Source organism: Cervus elaphus, chromosome 18 (genome assembly GCF_910594005.1).
Source record: "Cervus elaphus chromosome 18, mCerEla1.1, whole genome shotgun sequence".
In the NCBI taxonomy this organism is placed as follows: domain Eukaryota; kingdom Metazoa; phylum Chordata; class Mammalia; order Artiodactyla; family Cervidae; genus Cervus; species Cervus elaphus.
Window position 1 is genome coordinate 71,701,850 of NC_057832.1, and position 27,076 is coordinate 71,728,925.

At 38.1% G+C, this 27,076-nt stretch overlaps 1 protein-coding gene across 1 annotated transcript in view; it reads left to right on the top strand.

Annotated features, from left to right (window-relative positions):
- KBTBD2 (kelch repeat and BTB domain containing 2) overlaps positions 1–9,057 on the top strand; it is an 11,004-nt gene extending 1,947 nt beyond the window's left edge. Inside the window, exons 2-3 of the mRNA XM_043873335.1 lie at positions 3,541–3,706; positions 6,363–9,057. Coding sequence (XP_043729270.1) covers positions 3,541–3,706; positions 6,363–7,898 — 1,702 coding nt within the window. The 3' untranslated portion in view covers positions 7,899–9,057. The remainder of the gene's footprint in view (positions 1–3,540; positions 3,707–6,362) is intronic.
- The last annotated feature ends 18,019 nt before the right edge of the window (positions 9,058–27,076 follow it).

The window sequence follows — 27,076 nt, forward strand, 5'->3', positions numbered from 1 at the left end:
TTGGAAAGCTTTATGACTTGTGGATTTTCAGATTGGTATTTGTAATCATAGAATCTTTTGTGGTTATTACCCTAGTAGCTGTCTTGTGTAACTTTTAAACCTATGCAGAAATTCTATTTACTTAATTGTCATCTTGATAAGGAAGGTAACACATGCGATTACAGGTTAGGTGTCTTACCTTTTTTTTCTTCCTTGTTAACTTTATTTTTTATTGTATAGATAACACTCTATTCTCTAAATTCTCTAGCCATGAGGTTATTCTTTATCTTTTAACTAATTGGGTTGGAATTGGCTTCCTGGAAGACTAAATAAAAAGTTTAAGTATTTCATTAGCATCACAATTTTAAAAGCAACACAATCTCTTTAAGGCTGCTGTTATTAATTTATCACTAGTTCCCTTCTTTAGCATCTTTGGTGTTCTAAGCAAATCACATTTGCTAAATGTGATTTCCTAAAGCACATCAGATAATAGGGATTTGAAATAATAGAAAGAATAGTTCTGCCCATGTCTGGGATTAAACCCATCCATGTTTACAATCCTGTGTCTGGGCCAGTTTCATAATCCACAAGACCAAAACACATATATTAATTTTTCCTCCCATATATATCTTTTCTCAGGACTGGATAGATAATTATTATTGTGTATTCCCACAATAATAACTTGATCTTTTCCCAGGTTTCTTCAACTGGATTCTGCTTTCAAGTTTGTAGATTTTCAGTATCCTTACATATGTTGCTATCAATTTAACCATTAGAAATTTACTATGAGAAATTTTGTCCTTTGAACTAGGTACCTTCTTTTGTAGTATACCAGTTCCATTCCAAGAATAAAAAAACACTTCTAAAATCCCAAGAACCTCTGAAGTAATAGTTTCTACTTCTTAGTAACATATACAGTAGACCCCAAGTGAAAGGGATTACTTGAAAATTACTCAGCACCTCTCTCACCATGGTAATTCAGCCTGCTATAATATTGTGCAATTCAGTATTTATTCTTTTCTTTAAAAAGCCTGTTTCAGATTTTTATGATCAAGTTGGCTGAGCTTCCCCTAGTGTCTCGTGTTTGGGAAGCATAGATCCTTCACAGAAGTCCTTTATTCTGGTATCTGAAACCATAGCCTGGAATAACCAGTCGGTGTCATCTGTATAGTCCAGCTGTTCTCTTACCCTACTTCCTCTTCCAAAGTTAACTACTTTTTATTGGAACAGATAAAAAGCACATGACCCCTAATCTTCCATTTTTACTCAGATCTCTTGTAATTCTCTTTCAGGTTGCTTTTGGTTATCTCCCGTGTGAGAGAAGTGACTTGTGAAACAAGTGACACCAGTAGTCTTAGGTGTTTTTATTAGAGTTTTCTTGTTACATCTTGGATATTTTTCAAGAATAATTCCTGTTCTCCTTTACTTTGATTAGGTTTATTTATGGCCATTCTGTATTCTTTGGGAGGCAGTTTTTGATTGATATTTTTGCCACTTTTCCATTCCCTAACTGCCTCAAGTTAGTTGCTGTTCTTACTGCTCTTTGTAAGCTACACCAGAAGTCACCAGTGCTTTTCTAATTGCTTTTGCTACCTTTGTTACCCTTGACACTCTAGTTTTTGACACCCTGCTTCTCTTGCCCAGAGTAGCATTATACTGACTGGCTTGTTCTTATTTCTTTGATGAATGTTTCTCAACCTTTTGTCATTCTTACTTTTTCTTCTAATAGAACTCTACCTCAGGTTGGTCATTGGGAATCTAGGTGGGTTTTTCTTTTAGTTTTTTAGTCTCTCTCATGTAACTTACTTGGCTTTAACACATGACATTTTGTAAATAATTCACAGTCTGTTGCATTAATGCCTGACCTTCTTCATAGTTTCAGTAATATTAAATACTTAACTGATTATTATATTATTTCTGTTTGACTCAGCTGCCTACACCTTCAGTTAAACATATCTAAAATTTAACTCACCTTTTTTACAAGATTAACTTTTTTCCTCCATCTTACAATTTTCCTCTCAATGGTTAACAATATTTTTTTTCATTTACTTGAAAATAAAGAGCTAGCTTTGATTCTTTTCCTGTCTAAGAAAGGAGCAGCAAAGAACGAGATGGTTAGATAGCATCACCCCCTCAATGAACGTGAATTGGAGCAAATTCTGGGAGATAGTTGAGGACGGAGGAGCCTGGCATGCTGCAGTCCACAGGGTCGCAGAGTCAGACACAACTTAGCAACTAAAAAACAACAGTCTGCTTCCTACTCTTATTGCCAGTGTTCAGAAAATCACCTGATCTTGTTTGGTTTTTTGTAAAAGCTTTTGTATCCATTTCTGCCATCCTCAGTCAGGTGGTTCTTTCTTCTAACATAGATTTACAGTAGCCTAGAAAGCAGTTTTCTGGTCTCCAGCCTTTGGCTCTTGAGATCTGTCAGTACAGAGTACTCATTCTAGAATATGTTTTATTATGCTAGTGAATCCATGCTCAGAACCCTTCAGCATTCTTCATTATCTACAGGGAAGTTCAGTAAAAAGTTTTGGCTTTGCTGTTGGGCTTGCATGATCTTACCCCCGACGCAGGATTGAACCCAGGCCCAAGCAGTGAAAGCACTGGGTCCTAACCATTGAACTGCCAGGGAATTCCCTCTTGGGTCTCATTTTAAAAGCCTCTGTGATCTAAATGCCTGAACCTCTTAGGTTCAGCTGTACCCCCCCAAAAAAGTTCTTTTGTTGTACCCTGACTCACTACTTCATCCACTTTAAGGCATTTCTCACTTGTCCTTGAGGTGCCCAGGCTGTTTGTTGTGACGCTACACTTCAGATCTCTATAGGCTTTTCTCTACGTACAGTAATACTGTTTGCATTTTTTTTTTCATCTCTCCCCTATATGTGGACATTTTAGTTTGTATTCTTCATAACATAATTGCCTTTACAGCGTATTTTCTTGCATGTAATAAATTTTTAGGAAACTGTCCTGTATATTTTTAGGATATTATTTGAGTAAATTGAAATTTTAACAGCTTTGTTGAGAGCTAATTTATATACAATTAAGTATTTCAGTATATTTAAAGAGCTGTACAACCATCTCTACAATCTAATTTGAAATATTTCCATCACTTTATGCCCACTTATAGTCAGTCACTCACCTTTCTTACCCATGGCCCTAGGTAACTACTAATCTCCCTTCTGCCTCTGTATATTTGCTTTTGGGGGATATTTCATATAAATGGAATCATATAGGATGTGGACTTTTGGATCTGCCTTTCACTGACCATACTGATCTTAAGGTTTACCTGTGAACATATTAAAGAGTTCCTTTTATTGCTAAATTCCATTGTGTGACTATAAGGAGTAAATTAATTTTGATATTATCATTCAGAATGGCATAGTGGAATAGTTTGGTATAGCTTTGGCACTGGATTATACTTTTCTGTTGCCTCCCTCAAAAGTTTTTCCTGTAAGTTGTCCATCAGCAAATACCCTAAATAAACATTCTATGTGGTCTAGTTTTGGTGGTTTTTTTTTTTAGCTCTACTTTTGTTTCCCCCTCCCACCCTTACTGTAGGGCCATGTTCATGAGTGGACTAAGTGAAAGCAAACAGACACACATACACCTGAGGAATGTGGATTCAGCCACCTTACAGATAATAATAACCTATACATACACGGGTAACTTGGCAATAAATGACAGCACTGTAGAACAGCTTTATGAAACAGCTTGCTTCCTGCAGGTAAGCAGTTTTTTCTCTCACTTGTATGTGTTAACTGTGGTTTATTTTTCTTAAGAAACATTGTTTCATCAGTGATGTCTTATAGCTATGTAATTTTATTGCAGATTTTAGAATGTAAAGTTTTTCTTCTCGTTTTAAAAGGTGTAAAAGAAAAACAATAGAATTTGATCGTCTAGTAAACTTAGTTTTATGATGGGAACTTTACTGAAAAGATAGGTGAAAATTTCATATTAGTTTCATATTCTGCCTAGTATACCACAGAATTTAGATCTTAAGTAAAAAGTTTTTAACAGTGTTACTAAATTTAAACACTTTTGTGTTTTGGCTAAAAGCTTAGATATGCTAATTTTTGATGGTATTACTTTTCATGGAAAATGTCAAGATTATTAAGTTATCGTACAAATATTTGTAATAGCATGAGAACACACTGAGCTATTAAGAATTAAACTAAAATAAAAAGTGATGATATATTTACATATGATAGGCTATTTCACTCTCTCACTCTTTGTTTCCCCTTCAACATTTTTATTATTTATTTTTGGCCATGCCATGTGGCTTGTGGAATCTTAGTTTCTGAACCAGGGATGGAACCTGTGCTCCCTGCAGTGGAAGCAGAGTCTTATCACTGGACCAGCAGGGACTCCCACCCTTCAACATTTCTTTTTAAATTTTAAGAGGCATATAAAAATATTTTCCAGGACTTCTGGTGGTCCATTGGTTAAGAATCCACACTTCCACTGCAGGGGATATAGGCTTGATCCCTGGCCGGGAAACTAAGATCCCACATGCTGTATGATGTGACTAAATAAATATTTTTCTCATTTCCTTTCCTATTTGGAATAATTCTTTGTATTTTCAGAAATAAGTTTCTCCAAAGGGAGAATCATCAAACTGAAGGTTAAATTTTGGTAGCATAGTTCATGATATCTAGTGGGTACTGGATAAATGCTTGCTGAATAAACATCAGTGATATTGGTTGAGCACCAGTTTAAGTAGCTTTCCTCCTTTTTAGTTTGTACTCTTCTCCCTGCCTCCCAATTGTGCAGTGTCCTACTGTACCTGTAATTCTGGGGAAACTGAAGCCCATGGTAGCTTCCTGGTGCTTTACAATGGAAGACATTGATACCCTGAATCCAAACCTAAAAGGGAGAAATGCCTACTCTAAGCACTGCCTTCTATAATTTAAATGATTTCATTACTTTTTTTAAAAGCCAAGAACTAAAAGAAGGTATTTTTAGAATTGCTAAATAATTGAGGAATTTTAAGAAATATGGGTTTCAGAACACTGTTACTGTAAATAGTGACATCTTTCCTTATTTTTTTTTTAATCATGTTAATGAAACCCTTAGACATAGGCTTACCCAAATGCAAACCCAGACTCTGCCTCCATGACTAAGGTTGCCCTGGCAAGTCTGGGATGGGGCATTTTATGACTGCCAACATGGCTTTCACTATTAACTGCATGAAATGTTTTTATATGCCAGATACTATACTGATGCTATATATTGGTTCTCATCTAATCCTAAAATAATCAATCACTTAAAGGATTTCCCCATTTTATGCAGGAGAAAGCTGAGGCTTAGAGAAGAAAGCTACTTGTCTGATATTATACAAGTGTTGACTGGCCTATCCAAGTTTTGAATCCAAGCAACGTGACTTCTTATCACAAACTGTTTCTAGTTAATCACTGTGATCTGGAATAAATATAGTAGGTAGCACTTGTAACTCAACTGAGATCTGTTTTGTCTTGAGAAAAAACAAATCTAGGAAACTTTGAGTGGCTAAGATGGTTGTTAAATGTAGATTATTTATAACTCCACTTGACTGTTTTCTTTTGATTGGTTATCCTAGTGCACCAGGTAAGAAAGGCAAATAACCATCGTTAGGCATTGTGTATTTCTGCCTTTTTATGAATATCTTATACATGTTGACAAAACCAGATTCTCACTTCTCAACAATAATCATTTCCTATACCAGTTTACATTGTTCTTACTTGGTTTTTTCAGTTACATATTTTTTAAAGCCTAAAAGTATTTAACTTATGCATGAATTTCCTTACCTTTAGGCTGTTTAGGTTTTTAAGAGCCGTTTATTGGGGGGTCTTGTTTTTGTGCAGCATGTGGGATATGGGATTTTAGTTCCCTGACCAGGGATCAAACCTGCATCCCCTGCAGTGGAAGCTCAGACTCTTAAACACTGGGGAAGTCCCCAAGAGCCTATCTAATGTTATACTACTGACTCCTAAATAGGGCAGTTAAGTAGGCCACTAGACAGGAAGAAAAATGCAAAACAATACATAGTGAAAGTCGCTTAGTTGTGTCCGACTCTTTGTGACCCCATGAACTGTAGCCTGCCAGGCTCCTCTGTCCATGGAATTCTCCAGGCCAGAATACTGGAGTGGGTAGCCATTCCTTTCTCCAACCAAGAGATCGAACCCAGGTCTCCCGCATTGCAGACGAATTCTTTACCTTCTGAGCCACCAGGAAAGCCCCTGCACAGTCTTCTAGTTTTTTATTACTGGAAGACACTATCTCTTAGCCCAAACATGTGTACCTAAAAATAAAACTACAGTATAAGGATCTGATTAATACACTTGTGTGTTACATAACAAATGTTTAGCTTGCCTTTATCAGCCTTGTTTTTCCCCCATTTTTAGGTAGAAGATGTGTTACAACGTTGTCGAGAATATTTAATTAAAAAAATAAATGCAGAGAATTGTGTGCGATTATTGAGTTTTGCTGATCTGTTCAGCTGTGAGGAATTAAAACAAAGTGCTAAAAGGATGGTGGAGCACAAGTTCACGGCTGTGTATCATCAGGAAGCTTTCATGCAGCTGTCACATGATCTACTGATAGACATTCTCAGTAGTGACAATTTAAATGTAGAAAAGGAGGAGACAGTTCGTGAAGCTGCTATGCTGTGGCTGGAGTACAACACAGAATCACGATCCCAGTATTTGTCTTCGGTTCTTAGCCAAATCAGAATTGATGCACTTTCAGAAGTAACACAGAGAGCTTGGTTTCAAGGTCTGCCACCCAATGATAAGTCAGTTGTTGTTCAAGGTCTGTATAAGTCCATGCCCAAGTTTTTCAAACCAAGACTTGGAATGACTAAAGAGGAGATGATGATTTTCATTGAAGCATCTTCAGAAAATCCTTGTAGTCTTTACTCTTCAGTCTGTTACAGTCCCCAAGCAGAAAAAGTTTACAAGCTATGCAGCCCACCAGCTGATTTACATAAGGTTGGGACCGTTGTAACACCTGATAATGACATCTATATAGCAGGTGGTCAGGTTCCTCTGAAAAACACAAAAACAAATCACAGTAAAACAAGCAAACTTCAGACTGCCTTTAGAACTGTGAATTGCTTTTATTGGTTTGATGCACAGCAAAATACCTGGTTTCCAAAGACCCCGATGCTCTTTGTCCGCGTAAAGCCATCTTTGGTTTGCTGTGAAGGCTATATCTATGCAATCGGAGGAGATAGTGTGGGTGGAGAACTTAATCGGAGGACTGTAGAAAGATATGACACTGAGAAGGATGAATGGACAATGGTAAGCCCTTTGCCTTGTGCTTGGCAGTGGAGTGCAGCAGTTGTAGTTCATGACTGCATTTATGTGATGACCCTGAACCTCATGTATTGTTATTTTCCAAGGTCTGATTCATGGGTAGAAATGGCCATGAGACAGACGAGCAGGTCTTTTGCTTCAGCTGCAGCTTTCGGTGATAAAATTTTCTATATCGGAGGGTTGCACATTGCTACCAATTCTGGCATAAGACTCCCCTCTGGCACTGTAGATGGGTCTTCAGTAACTGTGGAAGTCTATGATGTGAATAAAAATGAGTGGAAAATGGCAGCCAACATCCCTGCTAAGAGGTACTCAGATCCCTGTGTGAGAGCTGTTGTAATCTCAAATTCTCTGTGTGTGTTTATGCGAGAAACCCACTTAAATGAGAGAGCTAAATACGTCACTTACCAATACGATCTGGAACTTGACCGGTGGTCTCTGCGGCAACATATATCTGAACGTGTACTCTGGGACCTAGGGAGAGATTTTCGATGCACTGTGGGGAAACTGTATCCATCCTGCCTTGAAGAATCTCCATGGAAACCACCAACGTACCTTTTTTCACCGGATGGAACAGAGGAGTTTGAAATGGATGGAGAGATGGTTGCACTACCGCCTGTATAGTCAGGAGTTCAGGGAGTGCACGCTTCATCTGTTTGCTTTGTCATTTTCTTTGCTTAATGAGAGACTATGAAAGGACTGACTATGAATACATAAAAAAAATCTATCTTTGATAAATTTTATTTTTATGCCCTACTTAATATTTGCATCAGTATAATATATATCAGTGAGTCTTAAAGATATGCTTCCATAATGAAATAGATTATCCAATAATTGAGAAACTTTTATGTGTATCATGAGAGCATAACAATCTGAATTATCTAACATTGTTAGCCCTGTGTATGTACAGTTCCAGAAGTTCACTTATTAGTTTCCTGTTCCTAGTGTGGTATATCGCAAATTGTGCTGAGGTTATTTTAGTATATGTATTTCATTCCCGTGCTTCTGTTTTGAAGTCCTGGAATATAGTTTTTTTCAGTGTAGTTAACTGAGCTGCACTTAACACTAGTGTCCATGTTGGCATAGAAATGTTGTCTAAATCCTATAGTTGAGGAAGATCTTCCATTTTATGGTATTGCACAGGGAAAGTATGACTGCAGGATCAGTCTAACTATATACTATTAGGTGCATGTACTCTCTTTTCACTAACTTATACTTGTCTATCTAGAATACAGGTCTTCCAGTCAGCTGGTCATTTACCAGGTGTGGACTTAAGTTGCTGGGCTTGCAATAAGAATTGCTAGTCCCTCATTGTGCGGGTCTGTGTGGAGCTTTAATCAGTAAATGCCTCCACTTTCTGTATTACATTAACATTGGCTCATGCATATAACTACCTGCTGCTGTTGTATTTCTCCATCTTAAAGATTTAGAGTGGGTTAACCAGGTCATTACATCTTAATTTAATAAGCATTACTGTAGAGTGATTGTGTATAGATATTTGTTAGCTGTCAGGGTGTGTTTTTTTTAACCTGTTGTGTGTGGGGGGGTAGGATTAGAAAGGTGAACTGTTCAGGAATTCTCTGCACTAGCAGTGCAGAAGAGCAGATAACTAGTGCTGCTCTGGCATTAATCCCAGGAACCACTAGCAGTAGCGGGCCGCCGCCAATCTAACATGAGCACAGGTGCTTCATGACAAACATTACTAGCATGTTCAACTGCATAATGTTCTGGCACTGTATTTTGAATGACATTAATTTATTAAATAAATTGTATATATTCAAAATCTGTTTTTCTTTTGTGATGTGAATGGTGTGATTGTAGTTTTATGGGATCAGCTTAGTTTGTTACAGGTGATTTCTTCAGAATTTTGTTTGAGATTATATGTATATTTGTCCGATTTGAGCCTTACTGTAGCAACATAAATTACAGCTCAATGACTGCCTTCAACCGTAGTTGCCTATTAGAATCATCTCTGGGTACTTTTGAAAAAACTTGGGATGATGCCTAAGCCTCATCCCAAACAAAGGAAACCACAGTCTGTACACTCTTCAAAGCAATAGTCTTTTGGAACCCCATTGGTTTAGGCCTTAAATATAAAGGTTTGATTCTAGATTACCTAGATTTGATTCTGGTCTTCCTAGAGTATATAATTGATTACGTTTACAAACCTTAACTGCTGCCCACTCCTTATTGAGTGAAGTCCAAATTAGGTCTGTTTTAAAATTATAGAAATTCAAAGAAAAAATCCTGAGAGAAGCCTACAGTTTTAACTGGAGCTGCTTAACAAAGTACCCTATACATAGTTATTACATTCAGCTTCTTTTCAGGCAAGAAAATGGAATAAAGTATTTAAAGTGTTTAGAGTAAAAGTCTAGCAACACAGAATTCTGTGTCCTGCAAAATTATCCTAAAGTGAAGGAAAAATAAAGATTGTTGGCAGTTCTCCAAACTTCTTTGCCTTACTGTCACTTTTATAACTTGTGGCAAACTGACTAGTTTTTGCCACTGTTACCCCACTGAAACTTGAATTTTTTTTAAGTCCAGAGGATAATTTGCTCATTTTACATTGAAACATGAGAGTATTTTACACTGTTTGAACATTTTATGAGACTCTAAACTGCAGTTGTCACATTATGCTCCTCTGGTTTTCTCCCCCCACCTACCCCCAGAGCCTTTTTCTCAGACCGTTGCTGATTTCACCTCTAACCATATCTTACATATGCCCTAAACAAAACTCTTCACTTCAATGATTTCTGCTGATTCTCTTCAGCCCAGATCTTCACCTGAGCCAAACTTGGATACAGTTTGAACTGGAGCTGCTTAACAAAGTACCATAGATTAGGCTGCTTATAAAGCAGAAATTTCTTACAGTTCTGGAGGCTGGAAGTTCAAGGTCAGGGTGCCAGCATGGTTAGATTCTGACAAATTCCTCTTCTTACTTGCAGACTGCCAACTTTGTATCCTCCTGTGGCAGAAAGATTCAGTAATCTCTTGGGTCGCTTCTTACAAGGGCACTAGTCAGATTCATGAGGGTTCCACCCTCGTGATGAAATTAGTGGCCTCACCTCCCAACACCCAGTTGGGATTAGAGTTTCAACAAATTTTGGAAGGACACAAACAGTCCATACTTGTTTTCAAAGTTATCTCAAATTCAACATTTTTATTTCTCCACCCACACCCTCATGTTTGGTTCTGGTTATGTCAGTAAATGGCACCATCATCCATCCTGTTGCTTAAGCCAGAATCTTGGATGTTAACTGACTTGTTCCTCTTGCTCACCTCCATATCCTGTCAGTCACAAGGCCTTATAGGTTCTCTTAAGTATCTCTTGAATTCATCCTTACTTCCAATACATTAATCTAGAGCTGTTTTCATCTCTCACCTGGAGGAAAAAAGCTTTATCAAGCTGCTTTAAGGCACAGCACGTAATTCTGTGGCCTTTGTGTAGAACATTTCATGACCCCCAAAACCCATACCCACCCTCCATTCCCCTCCAAATGATCTCTAAGGATACCTTCTTTGCTCACACTTTCTCCACAGTGCAATAGTTTTCATTTAATTTTGCTTAGAACATTCATTGTCCTTAGAATGAAGCTCAAGTTCCTTTCCAATTTACAAGACCTTTATATTTTGGTCTTTGCTTGCTTTTCTGACCCAATTTTCCTCACAGTTTACAGCTCACTAAATTTAAGATTTTTTGTTATCTTAATGGGCCTTGTCTTCTTCCACAGTTTTTTCTGCCTCAAACACTTCTCATTTGACTGGTTAGATTTAAGGTGATTATATATCCTAGTTTATGCCTGTTTTCCCTTTTCACTTTGAAAATTGTCCCTGTTTGGATAGTAAATGATATGGTAACCCTGGTTGAATTCAACTTACCATTCAGATAACTTCCTCCAAGTGACTTTTTTGTTTTCCTTCAGCTGTGCCATGGGACATGTGGGATCTTAGTTCCTGGACCAGGGATAGAACCCATGCCCCTTGCATTGCATAGTCTTAACCCCTGGACCTGGAGGGACATGTCCCCTCCAAGCGGCTTTAAAAAAAATTCTAACATAGTTCCCTTTGTTTAAATCTCAAATTTTACTCTCTTGCCTAACACTCATTAAACTATCTACTGTCTTCACCACAGCTGAGAGGACAAGGGCTGTATCTACCCTATTTATTTCTGTATCCTTAATGCATAATAATGCCTGGAACATAGTAGGCACACAGTAAAATCTATATAAAGGCATTCATAGGTCACAAGGGGAATCTATGGGAGTAGATAATTCAGACCACTATTTCAGAATTGTAGTAATCAGTAATGGACTATCTCTGACACTATGGAAAAAGGATTTGTCAATAAATTAACATCAAATGAACCAACATTAAAAACACAAACTTTGCAAAAAGAACAAACACCACAAACTTTCCAACAATTTTGATTTGACCAAGTGGGATTTATCTTAGGAATGAAAGGTTGGTTAAACATCCGAAAATCATATAACATATGAACAGGATAAAAGAGAAAAGTCATACAATCATTTCAATAGAAAAGTTATTTGACAAAATCTAAGGACCGTTTGTGATAAATTTTTTAAAAAGCTACTAGAACTAACAATTTAGCAAGTTTACAGGATACAAGAACAATATATATAAGTCAGCCTTGTTTTATGTATTATCAACCATCAAAATTCAAAGTAAGACAAATGACAAAATATGAAAAATATTTACAAGTGCTAGTATCTTTAATATCTTTAAAGAGTTTTTAAAAATAAAAAGACCAAGTACTCTGTAAGAAATTGAGCTTGTGAAGTGAACAATAAACTTAATATATACTGATCTTACTCATACTACGAGAAACAGAGACAATAAAACCAACACTGGGATACTATTTCTCGTGTATTAAGTAGGCAAAAATCCAAACTTGGACATACTGTTGGTCAAGAAACAGGTATGCTTACATATTCCTGATATTCCTACAAATGTATGGTAGTTGTGGGAGATTTGACAGTACTACTAATCTTGATCACAATCCTAAATCTAGGGATCTCTTCCAAAGAAAAAAACATTTTTTAAATATATGCACAAGACTGTTATTCCTTACAATAGCGTTTATAATATCAAAAAGACCAGAAACAACTCCAAATCCATCAGCAACTGGTTAAATCAGGAATGGTTAAACAACGTCAGATCCACCATAGATCTCCAGAACATATTACTAAGCTCAAAAAAGTGGAGAAAAGTGTGTGTATACAGTAAAATTACATTATTTACAAAATTTGTTACATGTTTATAAAAGATAAATAGAAACATTTTAAATGGTTAACTAGAAGGAAAGGAACAGGATGAGGGATCAAAATAAAAGTCTTTGAGTGTAACTTGTTTTATAAATTTGACTTTGGAGTTATGTAAATATTTTACATAATTATAAAACAAAGATTTTAAGATGAATCTAAAGAATCTAAATTAGTATACTGGGGTGGAATAACCCCAAAAAGGAACTTTTAATCAACCTAAAACAGTAATTTGTACATCTCTAGTGGAATAAACCTTAAGGAAAAAAAATCTTTTTAACTTGTTTTAGTCATATTATTAGTGGTAGTGTTGGTATTAGTTTTCTAATACTATTGTGTGTGTACTGTGGCTAAAGCAAATGAGATAATCTAATCTGTTATTACTAGAATCTTCTTAGAGCTGGAATTCTCTGCAGAAGAGAAAGGAAAAATAGAAGAGGATGAGTAAAACCCTGACTTTGCAGGGTTTTATAAATAAAACCCTATATAAATTTACACTACATTGTATCTTAACATATTTTCTCCTTTCTATTGACTAGGCCACTGATCATTGCAATAAGCAATCAATAGATACTGAAAAAGCTTTTGACAAAATTCAATATTGATTTATGACAAAAACTCTCCAGAAAGTGGCCACAGAGGGAAACTACCTCAACATAGTAAAGGCCATATTATCACAAACCCACAAATCCACATCATCATTCCCAATGATGAAAAACTAAAAGGTTTTTCTCTTAAGATCAGGAACAAGACAAGGTTGTCACTCTCACCACTTTTATTCAAAATAATTTTGGAAGTCCTAATCATGGCAATCCGAGAAGAAAAAAGAATCCAAATTGGAAAAGAAGAAGTAAAACTTACTGTTTGCAGATGATATGATACTGTACACAGAAAATCCTAAAGATGCCACCAGAAAACTACTAGGGCTCATCAATGAATTTGGTAAAGTTGCAAGTACAAAATTAATACATAGAAATCTGTTGTATTTCTAGACACTTAACAATGAAAGATCAGAAAGAGAAATTAAGGAAACAATCCCATTTACCATCACATCAAAAAGAATAAAATTCTTAGGAATAAACCTACCTAAGGAGGCAAAGGACTTTTACTTTGAAAACCATAAAGACACTGATAAAAGAAGGTAACACAGATGGAAAGATATACCATGTTCTTGGATTGGAAGAATCAAATGATGAGTGTACTACCCAAGGTTATCTAGATTCAATGCAATCCCAGTCAAATTACCAATGGTGTTTTTCACAGAGCTAGAACAAAAAAATTTTAAATTTGTATGGAATCACAAAAGATCCTGAACACCCAAAGCAATCTTAGGAAAGAAAAACTGAGCTGGAGGAATCAAGCTCCCTGACTTCAGACTATGCTACAATATAGTATAGCTACAGTAATAAAAACAGTATGGTATTGGCACAAAAATAAATACAGTTCAATGTGATAGAATAGAAAGCCCAGAAATAAACTCACACAGCTATAAGCAATCTATGACAAAAGAGCAGGGGAAACAACAGTCTCTTCAACAAGTGGTACTGGGAAAACTGGACAGCTCCATGTAAAAGAATGAAATTAGAACATTCTATAACACCATACACAAAAATAAACTCAAAATGGATTAAAGACCTACATGGAAGACCGAAAAATATCTAAAACTCTCAGAGAACATATGCAGAACATGCTTCAACATAAATTGTAGTGGTATCTTTTTGGATCCACTTTCTGAAAAAGTGAAAATGAAAGGCGCTCAGTTGTGTCCGACTTTTTGTGACCCCATGGACGAAACAGTCTGTGGAATTCTCCAGGCCAGAATACTGGAGTGAGTAGCCTTTCCCTTCTCTAGGGGATCTTCCCAACCCAGGGATCAAATCCAGGTCTCCCGCATTACAGGCGGATTCTTTACCAGCTGAGCCACCCCCTCTAATGAAAATAAAAACAAAAATAAACAAATGGGACCTATTTGAACTTAAGTTTTTGCATAGCAAAGGAAACCATAAATAAAATGAAAAGACAACCCTCAGAATGGGAAAAAATACTTTGCAACCAATATGATTGACAAGGGATTAATCTCCAAATATAGAAACAGCTCATGCAGCTCAATAAAAAAAAAAAAAAACACAAAAAACGCACACATACACACACAAAACAATCAAAAAATGGGCAGAAGATCTAAATAGACACTTCTTTAAAGAAGACATACAGATGGCCGAAGAGCACATGAAAAGATGCTCAGCATCACTAATTATTAGAGAAATGCACATCAAAACTACAGCAAGCTATCACCTCCCATGGGTCAGAATGGCCTTCTTCCAAAAGTCTACAATCAATCAATGCTGGAGACAGTGTGGAGAAAAGGGAACCCTCCTACACCGTTGGTGTGAATGTAAATTGGTACAACCACTATGGGGAACAATATGGTGGTTCCTAAAAAATAAAAAATAGGGGACTTCCGTGGTTGTCCAGTGGTTAAGACTCCATGCCTCCAATGTCGGGGGTGTGGGTTCAATCACTTGTCAGGAAGCTAAAATCCTATGTGACACGTGGCACAGCCAGAAAAAAAACAGAACTACCATATGATGTAGCAATCCCACTCTTGGGCATATGTCTAGAGAAAACCATAATTCAAAAAGATACAATCACTTGAATGTTCGTTGCAGTACTATTTACAATAGCCAAGACCTGTAGCAACCTAAATGTCCATCAACACAGGAATGAATAAAGATTACATATCACAATAGAATATTACTCAGTCATAAAAAGAATGGAATAATGCCATTAGCAGCAATGTGAGTGGACCTAGAGATTATCAAACTAAGAGAAAGACAAATATTGTATGATATCACGTATATGTGAAATTAAAAAAAATTTATACAAATGAAGTTATTTACAAAATAGGAACAGACCTACAGACTTCTAAAACAAATTTACACTTACCAAAGGGGACAGGTCACGGGGAGGGATAAATTAGGAGATTGGGATTAACATATGCACACTACTATATATAAATAGATGAATCAAAAGGACTTGTGGTATAGCACAGGGAATTCCTCAATGTTCTATAATAACCTATATGGAAATAGAATCTGGAAAAGAATAGAAATATGTATATGTATAACTGAATCACTTTGCTGAATACCTGAAACTAACACCACATTGTAAATATACTCCAATATAAGATAAAAATTAAGTTAGAAAAAGAAGCACCTCAATTGTAAAAAAAAGAAAACACAATGTACAAAGGAGCTCAGAATATCTTATTTTGCCAGATATAAAGAAAGCTATCAGGGACTTCCGTGGTGGTGCAGTGGATACCAGGGGACATGGGTTGAATCCCTGGTGTGAGAAGATTCTACATGCTGCAGGGCTACTAACCCAAGCGCCACAACTACTGAAGGCCATGAGTTCTAGAGCCCATTCTCTGCAACAACAAGAGTAACTGCGCTGAGAAGCCTGAGCACCACAACTAGAGAAAGCATGTGTTCAGCAACAGAGACCCAGCACACCCAAAAATAGATTGAAAGAAAAAAAAAAGCACGCTATCACAGACTATTAGAGTCACATCAAATGACTTTGGAACCCACTGGTCAACAAGAACCATTGACCAGGCCTGACTACAGCTCCATGGGATGGGAGACACCTGGGAGTCATAATTACTAGACCCACAAGGACAGCAGGAACCGTAAATGCCATTTGAACCTCCGCATCAATTGCATAGTGGGGACAAAATCCTGGTCCCAGGAATATGGCCTAGTGGGGCAGAGGGGCCTGATGCCCAAGGGCAAGTGTGCAAGAGCTAACTGCACATATGCGTTCCATGGTGATTCAACATCAAGGCTCCCCAGAATCAGTTCCCAGGTCTGGCTGTGTAGGGATAGACAAGGCCACAAAAAATTAAAAGCAAACCAAAAAAACCATTGAGCAGAGAGAGGGCAGTATGAGCAACAGTAAGAATAAAAACTCCAATCAGAAGACGATATCTAGGCTAGTGAATTGTTGAAAATTAGAACTTCTGAATTATAACACCTTTCACTTTCACTTTTATTGTGGTTAATTTCCCCTATTATTTCTCATTGTACCAGTAACATTATTTTCAGTGGAAAAACATTAAAATACAAACATGAATAGATGCATTTGAAAATATTTTCCCAATACTATTCACATATTGTATCTCATATTTCCCATTTTGAAAATATTCCTCTCTGTGGGAGAGTGCCAGCTATTTAATGATACACAAAGGAACTTATTTTTACCCTAAATCCACGTAACTTCCTCGGGGATACCACTGTAAAATATGTCAGTGCTTTTGTTCTTGGAAATGATCTACTAAATAATCTCTTTATTGTCTTCAGAAACGAAAACATTAGCCTGAAAAATTTCAAATTTTCTTAATTATTTTTATTTGGGAATATTGTACACATTTGAACACATGCAATATTAAAGTCCAAATAAGGACTTTATATCAAAAGAAATAGCAATAATCACCTAATATAATGAATGTCAAAAATTCTATTTATGTGTTCCTGCCAAAATATGAAAGTTATTTTTAAATATGGAACTATTACTTTCTGTGTGTCTGTAATTCAGATTTTATTCCTTATTATGTCATTCCATACAATTTTAAGTAAATAGACTTTGAGAAAATATACTGGGAGATTTTGTTGTTTGTTTGTTTTTTTGGCCATGTGACTTGTAGGATCTCAGTACCACGACCAGGATTGAATCCAGGCCCCAGCAGTGAAGCACTGAGTCCTAACCACTGGACACCCAGGGAATTCCCTACTGGGAATATCAAACAGATGATGGCAATATTGATGAGAATGTTCAAGTACTTTACATAAGGAAGTAAGAGGCACCACTGCCACCATCACCCCCCCAAATTTATATATTTCATATAAAAAGAGTTCATTGGCATTTAACTAACATTATTCTTTGTAATTTTTGAACCACAATGTGCTTGAACAACAACAAGATCTTCAGAGCAAACCAAAGCATTTTCTTCCACTAGTAGATGTAGCATTTTCAGTTTCTTTAGGAAAAATAAAAGGTGAGATTTGACAGAAAACAAAATTCTGTAAAGCAATTATCCTTCAATAAAAAAATAAATTAAAAAAAAAGCAAACTAATCAACACAACAAAAACTAAACACACAATCCCAAAACAGAACTTGGCATATTTCAGTGATCCTGAATTTTGAAGTTTCTACAGTATTAATCCAAGAAATAAAATGTGATTCAACATTTAAAAATGAGGCTGAGCTTATTTACCATAATTACACTTACTTTATAATTCAAACAATTTAATTGAAGCCACTGTTAACCCTTCCTGGCTTCCCTGGTGACTCAGAGGGTAAAGCATCTGCCTGCAATGCAGGAAACCTGGGTTCGATTCCTGGGTTGGGAAGATCCCCTGGAGAAGGAAATAGCAACCCACTCCAGTTCCCTTCCCTGGAAAATCCCATGGACGGAGAAGTCTGGTAGGCTACAGTCCATGGGGTCTCAAAGAGTCGGATAGGACTGAGCGACTTCACTTCACTATTGTTAACCCAGCCAAAACCATGAATACAACTCAAACTCCCCTTTTCCTAAAATAACTTCTTTAAAAGTTAAATATTCTTTAAAAACTCAAATCCAAGCTGTACAGGTGTTAACTTGAGGAAGCAACAACTGACCCTTCCAGAAACCACAGCGGGAGTTCTAAGTGATTTTGAAGCTGGGGAGCATATATGAAATCACTGTAAACTGCACATTCATATCAGTAACTTCCTGATAAAATTTTTCTCTACTAATGACTAAAAAAAAATAAGCAGGTACTACAGTTCAGCATTTTAAAGACTTCTATGTATTTTTACAAAGATGCTTCAGCTGAGACATACACTTGAGTACTTGAAAACAAACAAGGCTTGAAATGGAGTTTATGTGAAAGAAGTTAGAACTTGGTTACCAAACAACTAAAAATACACAACAGATAAAAAGGAATTTATTAAACACATTGTCTCTAACAATATAAAAATTAAATATTAAGGCATCTTTTGCTCCCATTTGGGTATATGCAGAAAAGAGAGTGTTTTAAATAGGAACTAGCATTTCTATTCAAATGCTTTCTAACGCATTTGGCAGATTTTTTTCTCTTATTCCATATATCATTGAATGCTTTCATGATCAAACATCATGTCCTAAACCAAAAGAAAAGTATAAACAGATACTGACTTATTAAAAACCAATTCACCCTTTAAAAAGGAACTGCAAAGAAAATTATGTATAGAACTGCAAAGAAAATTATGTATAAAGTTCAAATACTAGTATTTAAATTTCTCTGAAGCAATGTATGCTTCAGTGGTTAACAGAATGAAGGGATGAAGACTTCAAGATGAGAAGCTTATTAATATGGCTGTTTTTATTTGTCACCCTAAGCAACTTCTGGGATCTTAGTCCCCCCACAGAGATGAAACCCTGCAGGGCAGTAAAAGCTCCACGTCCTAACCAATGGGCCGCCAGGGGATTTCATGAGTTAACTTTTAAAGCTCACAAATAGTTGGTCATTATTAGAGGATAATGAATCAATTCATTTTGAAAACTAGGAAATAAAGGGAAACATTCAAGCATTTTATCCTTCCTTTTATATATAAATTGAATGATATAGTAACAAAATAGTTGAGGGTAAATTTTTTCTTTATACCATATTCTAGCTAATAAAGAAGAAATGACAGAATTAAAGTATTGCTACTTCTCATTCCATAGTGGATCTAGGCAATAATCATCAATGGCTGCTAATATTAAAAAAGAGAGAAAACCAGACATTATGTTTGTAGAATAATAGACCATATAACGTAATCTTGCCAGCCTTCCCTCCCCCATCAAGTCTGAATCTGATCAAGTCTTTACACTCAGCTACCAATCTATGAAATTATAGATATTAGAATAACATATTAAATTTTTTATATCTAAAGGATCCAATCAGCAAAATCCTGATTTTGAACAACTGTACAGGACAGATGACTCAATTTCTTCAACAAATTGGAAAAAAATACAAAGTTGTAGAGGAACCTCTAGAGACTTAAAAGATTTATCAGCTAACAGCATTATGTGGACTTTATTTCAGTACCAATTCAAAGAAACAAATTAAATATGGCTCCACACAAACATTTGTACATGAGTAATATTTGCAAATAGCGAAAAAATGGATAAACAAAGTGTAGTATCTCCATACAATGGAATACTATCCAGCCACAGCAAGGACTGAAGTACTTAGTCATGCTACAACATAAATCAACCTTAAAAACTATACTAAGTGAAGGTGTTACCATCAGGTTTGTTTTGCCAGATGAGCAGGAAGTCAAAACGGTGAGATGCAGAGGTTTGTAGCAAAAGGAGGAGACAGGAAAACAAGTCTTCAACCTGCTTCCCTGAAGGCAAGAGTCTCAGGTATGGGATAAAGTACAAAGAAGCAGGGTGGTCTGAGGCCTGGGAGAGAGGAAAGATGATCGGGAAAAGGTGTGATAATTGTTCCCTGCAGGCGTAGCAAAGCTACAGGCCTCTGCATGTTCAATACAGCATAAGCAGATGCTCGTGCATGCCCAGGTGAAGGGCTGGTGGTCCCATCCTGTCCTAAGCAGCTCAGCTCAGAGCAGACACAGCTGACTTTGGCTCAGCTTGAAGCAGATGCAGCTGACTCTAAGTTCCTGAAAAACAACTCGGGTAAACATGTTGTTTAGGCTACGTGCTGCTTGGGAGGACCTGAAAGTCTTAAAACCTTCGTTAGTAAAGGCAGGTGACATGGATTACATCCATGGTTTCAAAAGAAACCAGACATAAAATGCCACATACTGTAATTATTCCCTTTATATGAAATATCCAGAAAAAGCATATCCATAGAAAGCATATTAGTGGTTGTCAGGGACTGACTTGGAAATGGGAAGTAACTGCTAATGATACAGGGTTTCTTCTTGAGGTGATAAATGAGTGGTGATGATTGTACAACTCAAAATACTATAAACCACTGGACTGTACACTTTAAAAGAGTGAATTTTGAGGCTTGTGAATTGTATCTCATTAAAAAATACAGCATTCATGGGACACATGGAAATTTAAATACTGACTGCCAGACTGCTCAGTGGCTCAGTTGTGTCCACTCTTTGTGACCCTGTGGACTATAGCCCGCCAGGCTCCTCTGTCCATGAGATTATCCGGGCATGAATACTGGAGTGGGTTGCCATTTCCTCCTCGAGGGGATCTGCTATTTGATATTATAATATATAACATTATAATTTTATAATATTAAAAATACTCCTTTTAAAGAGATACGTTCCCCAAAATTTATAGATGAAATTGCTTTTAAAATAATACAGGATAGTTGGGAAATCATTATTTTGAGTAAGGATTAAACCAGACAAGAATCATCAAAGGATGCTATAATGGCTCTAACTGATGTCCACCAATTCTTTGATATTCTCTGTTCAAGAGTTGGAATTTTAGGGAATTCCCTGGAGGTCGAGTGGTTAGGACTCAGCGCTTTACTGCAGAAGGCATGGCTTCAATCTCTGGTCAGGAAAGTAAAATCCCACAAACCAATCGATGAGGCCACCAAAACATAGAGTTGGAACTTAAAGTTGGAGCTAAATTTCCCTTCTCTGGAATGTAAGCTGGACTTGGCTCCTCACTTCTAAGGAGCTGACTGTAAGTGGAAGTGACAGTGTGTGGCTTCTAAGTCTAGGTCACAAGGCTTTGCCCTCTCCTCTCTCTCTTAGGGATCACTTGCTCTAAAGGAAGCCAGTGCCATGCAAAGAGGACACACAAGTGACCCTTTGGAGAGGTCCATGTGGCAGGGAACCTGAAGCCTCCTCAGTTCCCCACTGACTTCCCAGGCAAGTGAATGACCGACCCATTCTGGAAGTGGATTCTCCAGCCACAGTCAAGCCTTCAGGTGCCAGCAGCTCCTGGCCAACAGCTGGAATGTAACCTCACAAGGGGACCCTGAGCCAGGAACCATCCAGCCAAGGCAGCGCTGACATGCTGACCCACAAAAATTGTGTGAGATCATAAATATTTATTGTCTTAATTTACTACATTTTGGCATAACCTATTATGCAGCAACAGGTAACTAAACACAAATGCTGAATGTAGGGAAAATTTTGATAAGCAGAACATTTCTGTGATCTTACAGTATCTCCCCACAGGCTGTTTATTATTTACAAGAGGGGGGGGGGGGAAACAGTAATTGTACAGTGATGAAGCTGGGCAACAACCTTGACTGGTGAAGATCAACACCACCAGTAAGGAGAGATGGATATCATATAGCTTCCATGTGATGCTCTGAGGTCACAGCCTCATCTAGGTAATGTTCTGGCCAAGAATGCATTTCTTGAGTCTAATCATAAGGAAACAGCAGACAAACATCAAATGAGAAATGTCTTGTTAAAAAAAGGAAAAGAGGGACTTCCCTGAAGGTCCAGTGATTAAGATTATGCTTCCACTGCAGGGAACACAGGTTCAATTCCTGGCTGGGGAACTCAGATCCTGAACACTGCACAGCACGGCTCAAAAAAAAAAAAGAAAGAAAGGGAAAGGGATTCATTTCCCCAAAATGTCAATGTCATGAAAGACAAAAGCTCTGGAAATGTTTCTGATCAAAAGAGACTAACAACTAAATGTAATACCTCACCCAAAATTGTACTGCAGGGGAAAGAAATGCTCTAAGGAACACAACTGAAAAAACTGGAATAAGAATAGGGTATATAAAGTCATGAATCAGTGTTCATTTTACTGAAGTTGATTATACTACGGTCTATAAAAGAATATCCTTATTCTTAGGAAATACACAATGAAGTATTCAGGGATAAAGCGTTGTGACGTATGTAATTACCCTCAAATGGTTTCCCCTCAAATGTCTGGGAGATAGTGAAGGACAGGGAAGCCTGGAGTGCTGCAGTCCATCCGGTCTTAGCAACTGAACAACAACAACCAAAAAGTGTAGGGGTAGGGTGTGAGGGGGGTAAGAGAGAGAAAAAAACGTACTGATGGAGCAAATGAATAAATGTTAATAACAGATGGAGGTAAAGGGTAATGGGTTTTTAAAATATTTTCATTTTAGCAACTTGTATGTAGGTTTGAAATTATTTCCAGATAAGGACTAAAAAGATATTATGGCAAAAATATTCTATGAGATGGAGGAAAATAAGTGAGGGTAAAGATTAAATAAGACTGACTATAAACTGATGACTACTGAAGCTGAGTGGTTTATTATACTTTTCAGTGTATTTGAGTATTTCCATAATAAAGGAAGGTAAACAACAATAAGGGGATTGAACTTGAAGACCCCCCCTATGTCTCTTACAGTTCAGTGGTCTTTTTGAGTGTAGTGGATGATATATGATGTAAATTTGAGTTTCATTGGTTCAAGTTTTGCCTCCAAAAATTGGGGAAAATAATTTCTACTAGTAAGATTATTTGCTACTGTTCAGTCATTAGGTTGTATGCGACTCCATGGACTGTATCCTGCCAGGCTCCTCTGTCCATGAGATTTCTCAGGCAAGAATACTGGAGTAGGTTGGTTGCCATTTCCTTCTCCAGGGGAAATTCCTGGACCTAATAATCCTACTGGGCTTCCCTTGTGGCTCCGTGGTAAAGAATCCCCGTCAATGCAGGAGACATGGGTTCAATCCCTGGTCCAGGAAGATCCACATGCTGAGGGGCAATTAAGCCCATGTGCCACAACTATTAAGCCTGTGGTCTAGAGCCCGGGAACCACAATTACTGAGCCCACGTGCCCTAGAGTCCATGCTCTGCAACTAGAGAGTAGCCTTCACTCTCTGCAACTAGAGAAAAGCCCAAGCAGCAGTGAAGACCCAGTACAGCCAAAAATAAACAAACAAAATTTAAAAAATAGGATTAACATTGTTTTACACATGTTAAAGTTGTTAGCACGTTGTCTAGCACATCCAGTTGTTCAATATGTGCCAGTAATAACTATATGACTACTGGATGAATAAGTAAATATAAGGATTAACTTCCACTTGATGGTTAAAAATGGAGTATCGTCTCCTGAAGTTTGTTGGTAAGGAAATAGACCTGCATAACCACGATCGTTATCAGCATGAGACAGTACTGGAATAGGTTCACTTCGGGTGCTGCAGAAAGATAACGTCCTTATGATTTATTAGGTTGTTGTTATTGTTCAGTTGCTCAGTTGTGTACGACTCTTTGCAACCCCATGGACTACAGCATGCCAGTCTTCCCTGTCCTTCACCATCTCCCAGAGTTTGCTGAAACTCCTGTCCATTGAGTTGGTGATGCCATCCAACCATGTCTTCCGTGATCCCCTTCTCCTCCTTCCTTCAATCTTTCCCAGCAAGCAGGATCTTTAGTTGCACCATGTGGGATCTAGTTCCCTGTCCAGGGATCTCACCCAGGCCCCCTGCACTGGGAGTGGAGTCTTAGCCACTGGACCACTAGGCAAGTCCCACTGGAGGGATCTGATAATAGAAATCTTGTTTTAGGCTTTGGATGCTGGATGAGCATGGGCAAAACTGACCTTGGTCAAGTTCATAGGAAAGGGCCTGGTTTTTCTTCAGGAATAAAGTCTTCTTCTTAAGGTCTGAGAACTGTTACTTGCTCACGTTTGATTTTTCCTGTGCACCCCTTTACAGTGGTACTTATTCCCACTTTGCTGAAGGGTTACATAATTATGCAGATCAGTATCATGGGCCTTTTTCCCTGGACAGTACTTTCTGGAACTGCTAGACTTCCAGATGAGAACTGTTTATTCTGGATCAGACTTAATTTGGTCAGCTGAAGTCTCTTGGGAATGGAGAGTTTTTCTTACCCTTGGCTTACTTTTTGTGGTGCTAAATATTCTCTTACAGTTTCACCAAATACTTTGTAAGAGAAAATAGTTGAAAGCACTGCTTTCTTTTGCTTTTTTAGTTTCTCTGGCTATATCACTGCATCAGTTACACGGTGCTTCTTGGTAAGTCACAACCACAAAGGAAGGAAAGAAGAGTTTTGTTCATGTCACAAGTGCCTGCTATCTGCCCTGCTCCTGTCCTCGTGGTTCACCACAAAACCAGAACAGTAAGGATGGTGATGGAAATATACTCAGGTCCCAGTGGGGCAGGAAGGCACTGGAAGCCCAGAGGCTCTACCTACTATTCAACGAGTTCTTTGGGGCTTCCCTCATGGCACAATGGTAAAGAATCCACGTGCCAATGCAGGGACGCAGGTTTTATGCCTGGGTTGGGAAGTTCCTCTGGAGAAGGAAATGGCAACCCACTCCAGTACTCGAGCCTGGGGGGCTATAGTCCATATAGTCGAAAAAGGGTCTGACGTGACTTAGCTACTAAACAATGAGTTCTTTACCTCTCTTAGAGCTTGGGTTCTGAGGCTTCCTTCAAGACACAGTTCAGAAGCAGAAAATCACCACAGGGTTATTGACCTCATAAATCAACTCATTTCTCCATGTTCCAATAGCAACGTGGGAGAAACTGAGAAGAGACACAGGAAAGAGGAAAGAGAAATGCAGGGGAATCAAGCTGGACTCCCACCTCGTTTACATGCATCACTATTCTGCACTTTCCTCTTCTCCTTGTTATCCCATTTCCACAGTGACTGTTCTCATAGCGGTCTCATGTGACCGCTATGAACTTATTAGTATGACACTGAGCAGTGAACTTATTAGTATGACACTGAACACCATAACTCAGTCCTTCCTCCTGTTGGCTGTTTCTAGTTTTGCATTTTTCATTATAAAGAAAAATACAATGACAAAGAACTTCATGCACATGGCTTCTTTTTTTCCTTTTGGATTATCTCCTTGATATTAACTGTTAGGAATGGAATGCCAATCAGGCTTAGCGGGGATTAAGTCCATTGATATTGAGTTAGATGCTCTCCTGATGAAGGGACAGGGTCATAAAAAGGTTCACACTTGCATTTTTGACCATCCTCCTTAAAAGCCCATCTCGCTTAAAGCAATGAAATAAGTGTTAGCTTAACAATCTGACACTCTCAAAAAAAGAACTCTGCTGGAGTGTGGGAACTCGATACAGTACAGGAAGCACTGAGTCATGGAGACCTAAATGAGGAACGAATAAACAGTCAAGTGCCGGGGAGGCGTCTTCTTCAGTCACCACCCGGAGGACTTTGAGCAGTTTCCCACCTAAGAGAAGACTGAAAACCACTAATCCTCCTCCTTTATTTTATTCAGAACACAGGCCCAGAGTTTTTTTTTTCTTTTTTTTTAATGTGCCCAAGGTTACATAACAATCGAGGATGTGTTGTCTTCAGCGTCTGGGGTTTTCAGAACAGAAATCCTCTCCCAGCGAGGGAAACTCAGGTAGCAATTGGAACACAGGCAGGAGGCCCTGAGGGCAGCAGCCCGAGTGCTCCCCGGGGCCTCTCCCCTCGGTCCCATCTTTTCCCCAGCTGAATGTGAGGAGAGACACCATCTTAAATCAGGTGATGGAATGCTCATTTTGTTATCCTGTATACCCTGGTGGCTCAGTCAGTCAAGAATCCACCTGCAACGCAGGAGACCCGGGTTCGATCCCTGGAGAAGGGAATGGCTACCCACTCCAGTGTTTCTTGCCTGGAGAATCCCATGGACAGAGCAGCCTGGGGCTACAGTCCATGGGGTGGCAATGAGTCAGACATGACTGAGCGACTGAGCACACACTCATATAACCACACAGATCAAGTGAAAATAGTCGATTTTAATCAACATTATGCTTGGACTTGAAATCTGTCACAGCCTGAAAGTGGAAAAAGCATCTTTTGGTCCCCATAGAAAACAACTTGATGTTTCTTTTCAAAATGCCTTGTTTTGTGACGTTGATATAAAGCTAACGACACTTTCCAAACTTTTCAGCTTACTTGATGGAGTATTTCATACTCCTGACTCTGGGAAGGTGACCACCTCATCCAACAGAGGTTCTCAACATACAGATGAACCCTTACTTCTTTTCCTTCCTGTATTGGCAGGGATTTCCCTCCTCCTCATTCTCTTTCCCTTAATCTTTGTATTCTCACCAAGGCTAATCTCAGGTGGTTTCTCTACTTCTCAGGTTCCTTCTGGCTTTGGCATCTCCAGGGACTGTTCACTTCTTTCTCCTCTGTCATCACTCCGTATCTCTTCATAGGCCGACAGCCACTGATCCTTCTCCTGCATCACAGCTCACAGGCCCCTGGTTAGACTAGAAGTCTGCTCTGATCTTTACTGTCTCTACTCAAAATCTTAACATCTTCACTCAAGGAGTAGTGTGAATGTCACCTCTACCAGGAAGCCTTCTCTGATTGTTCCAGTCATGGCACTTTATTGGACCTCTCAAGAGGTCCATCACTCTTCTTAATATCAAATTTTTGAGCAGATCTCCTCTTGTCTCCTGGACCCCTAAACAGCACCTCACCCATAGTTGAGTGGTTTTGTGACTGAATCTTAACTTATTCCCACTGGAGCTGTGCAGAGGGTAGCTATGTTTTCAGCTGTCAAGTTGTAAGCTATCACATTTTTCTGTCTGTTGTGTGG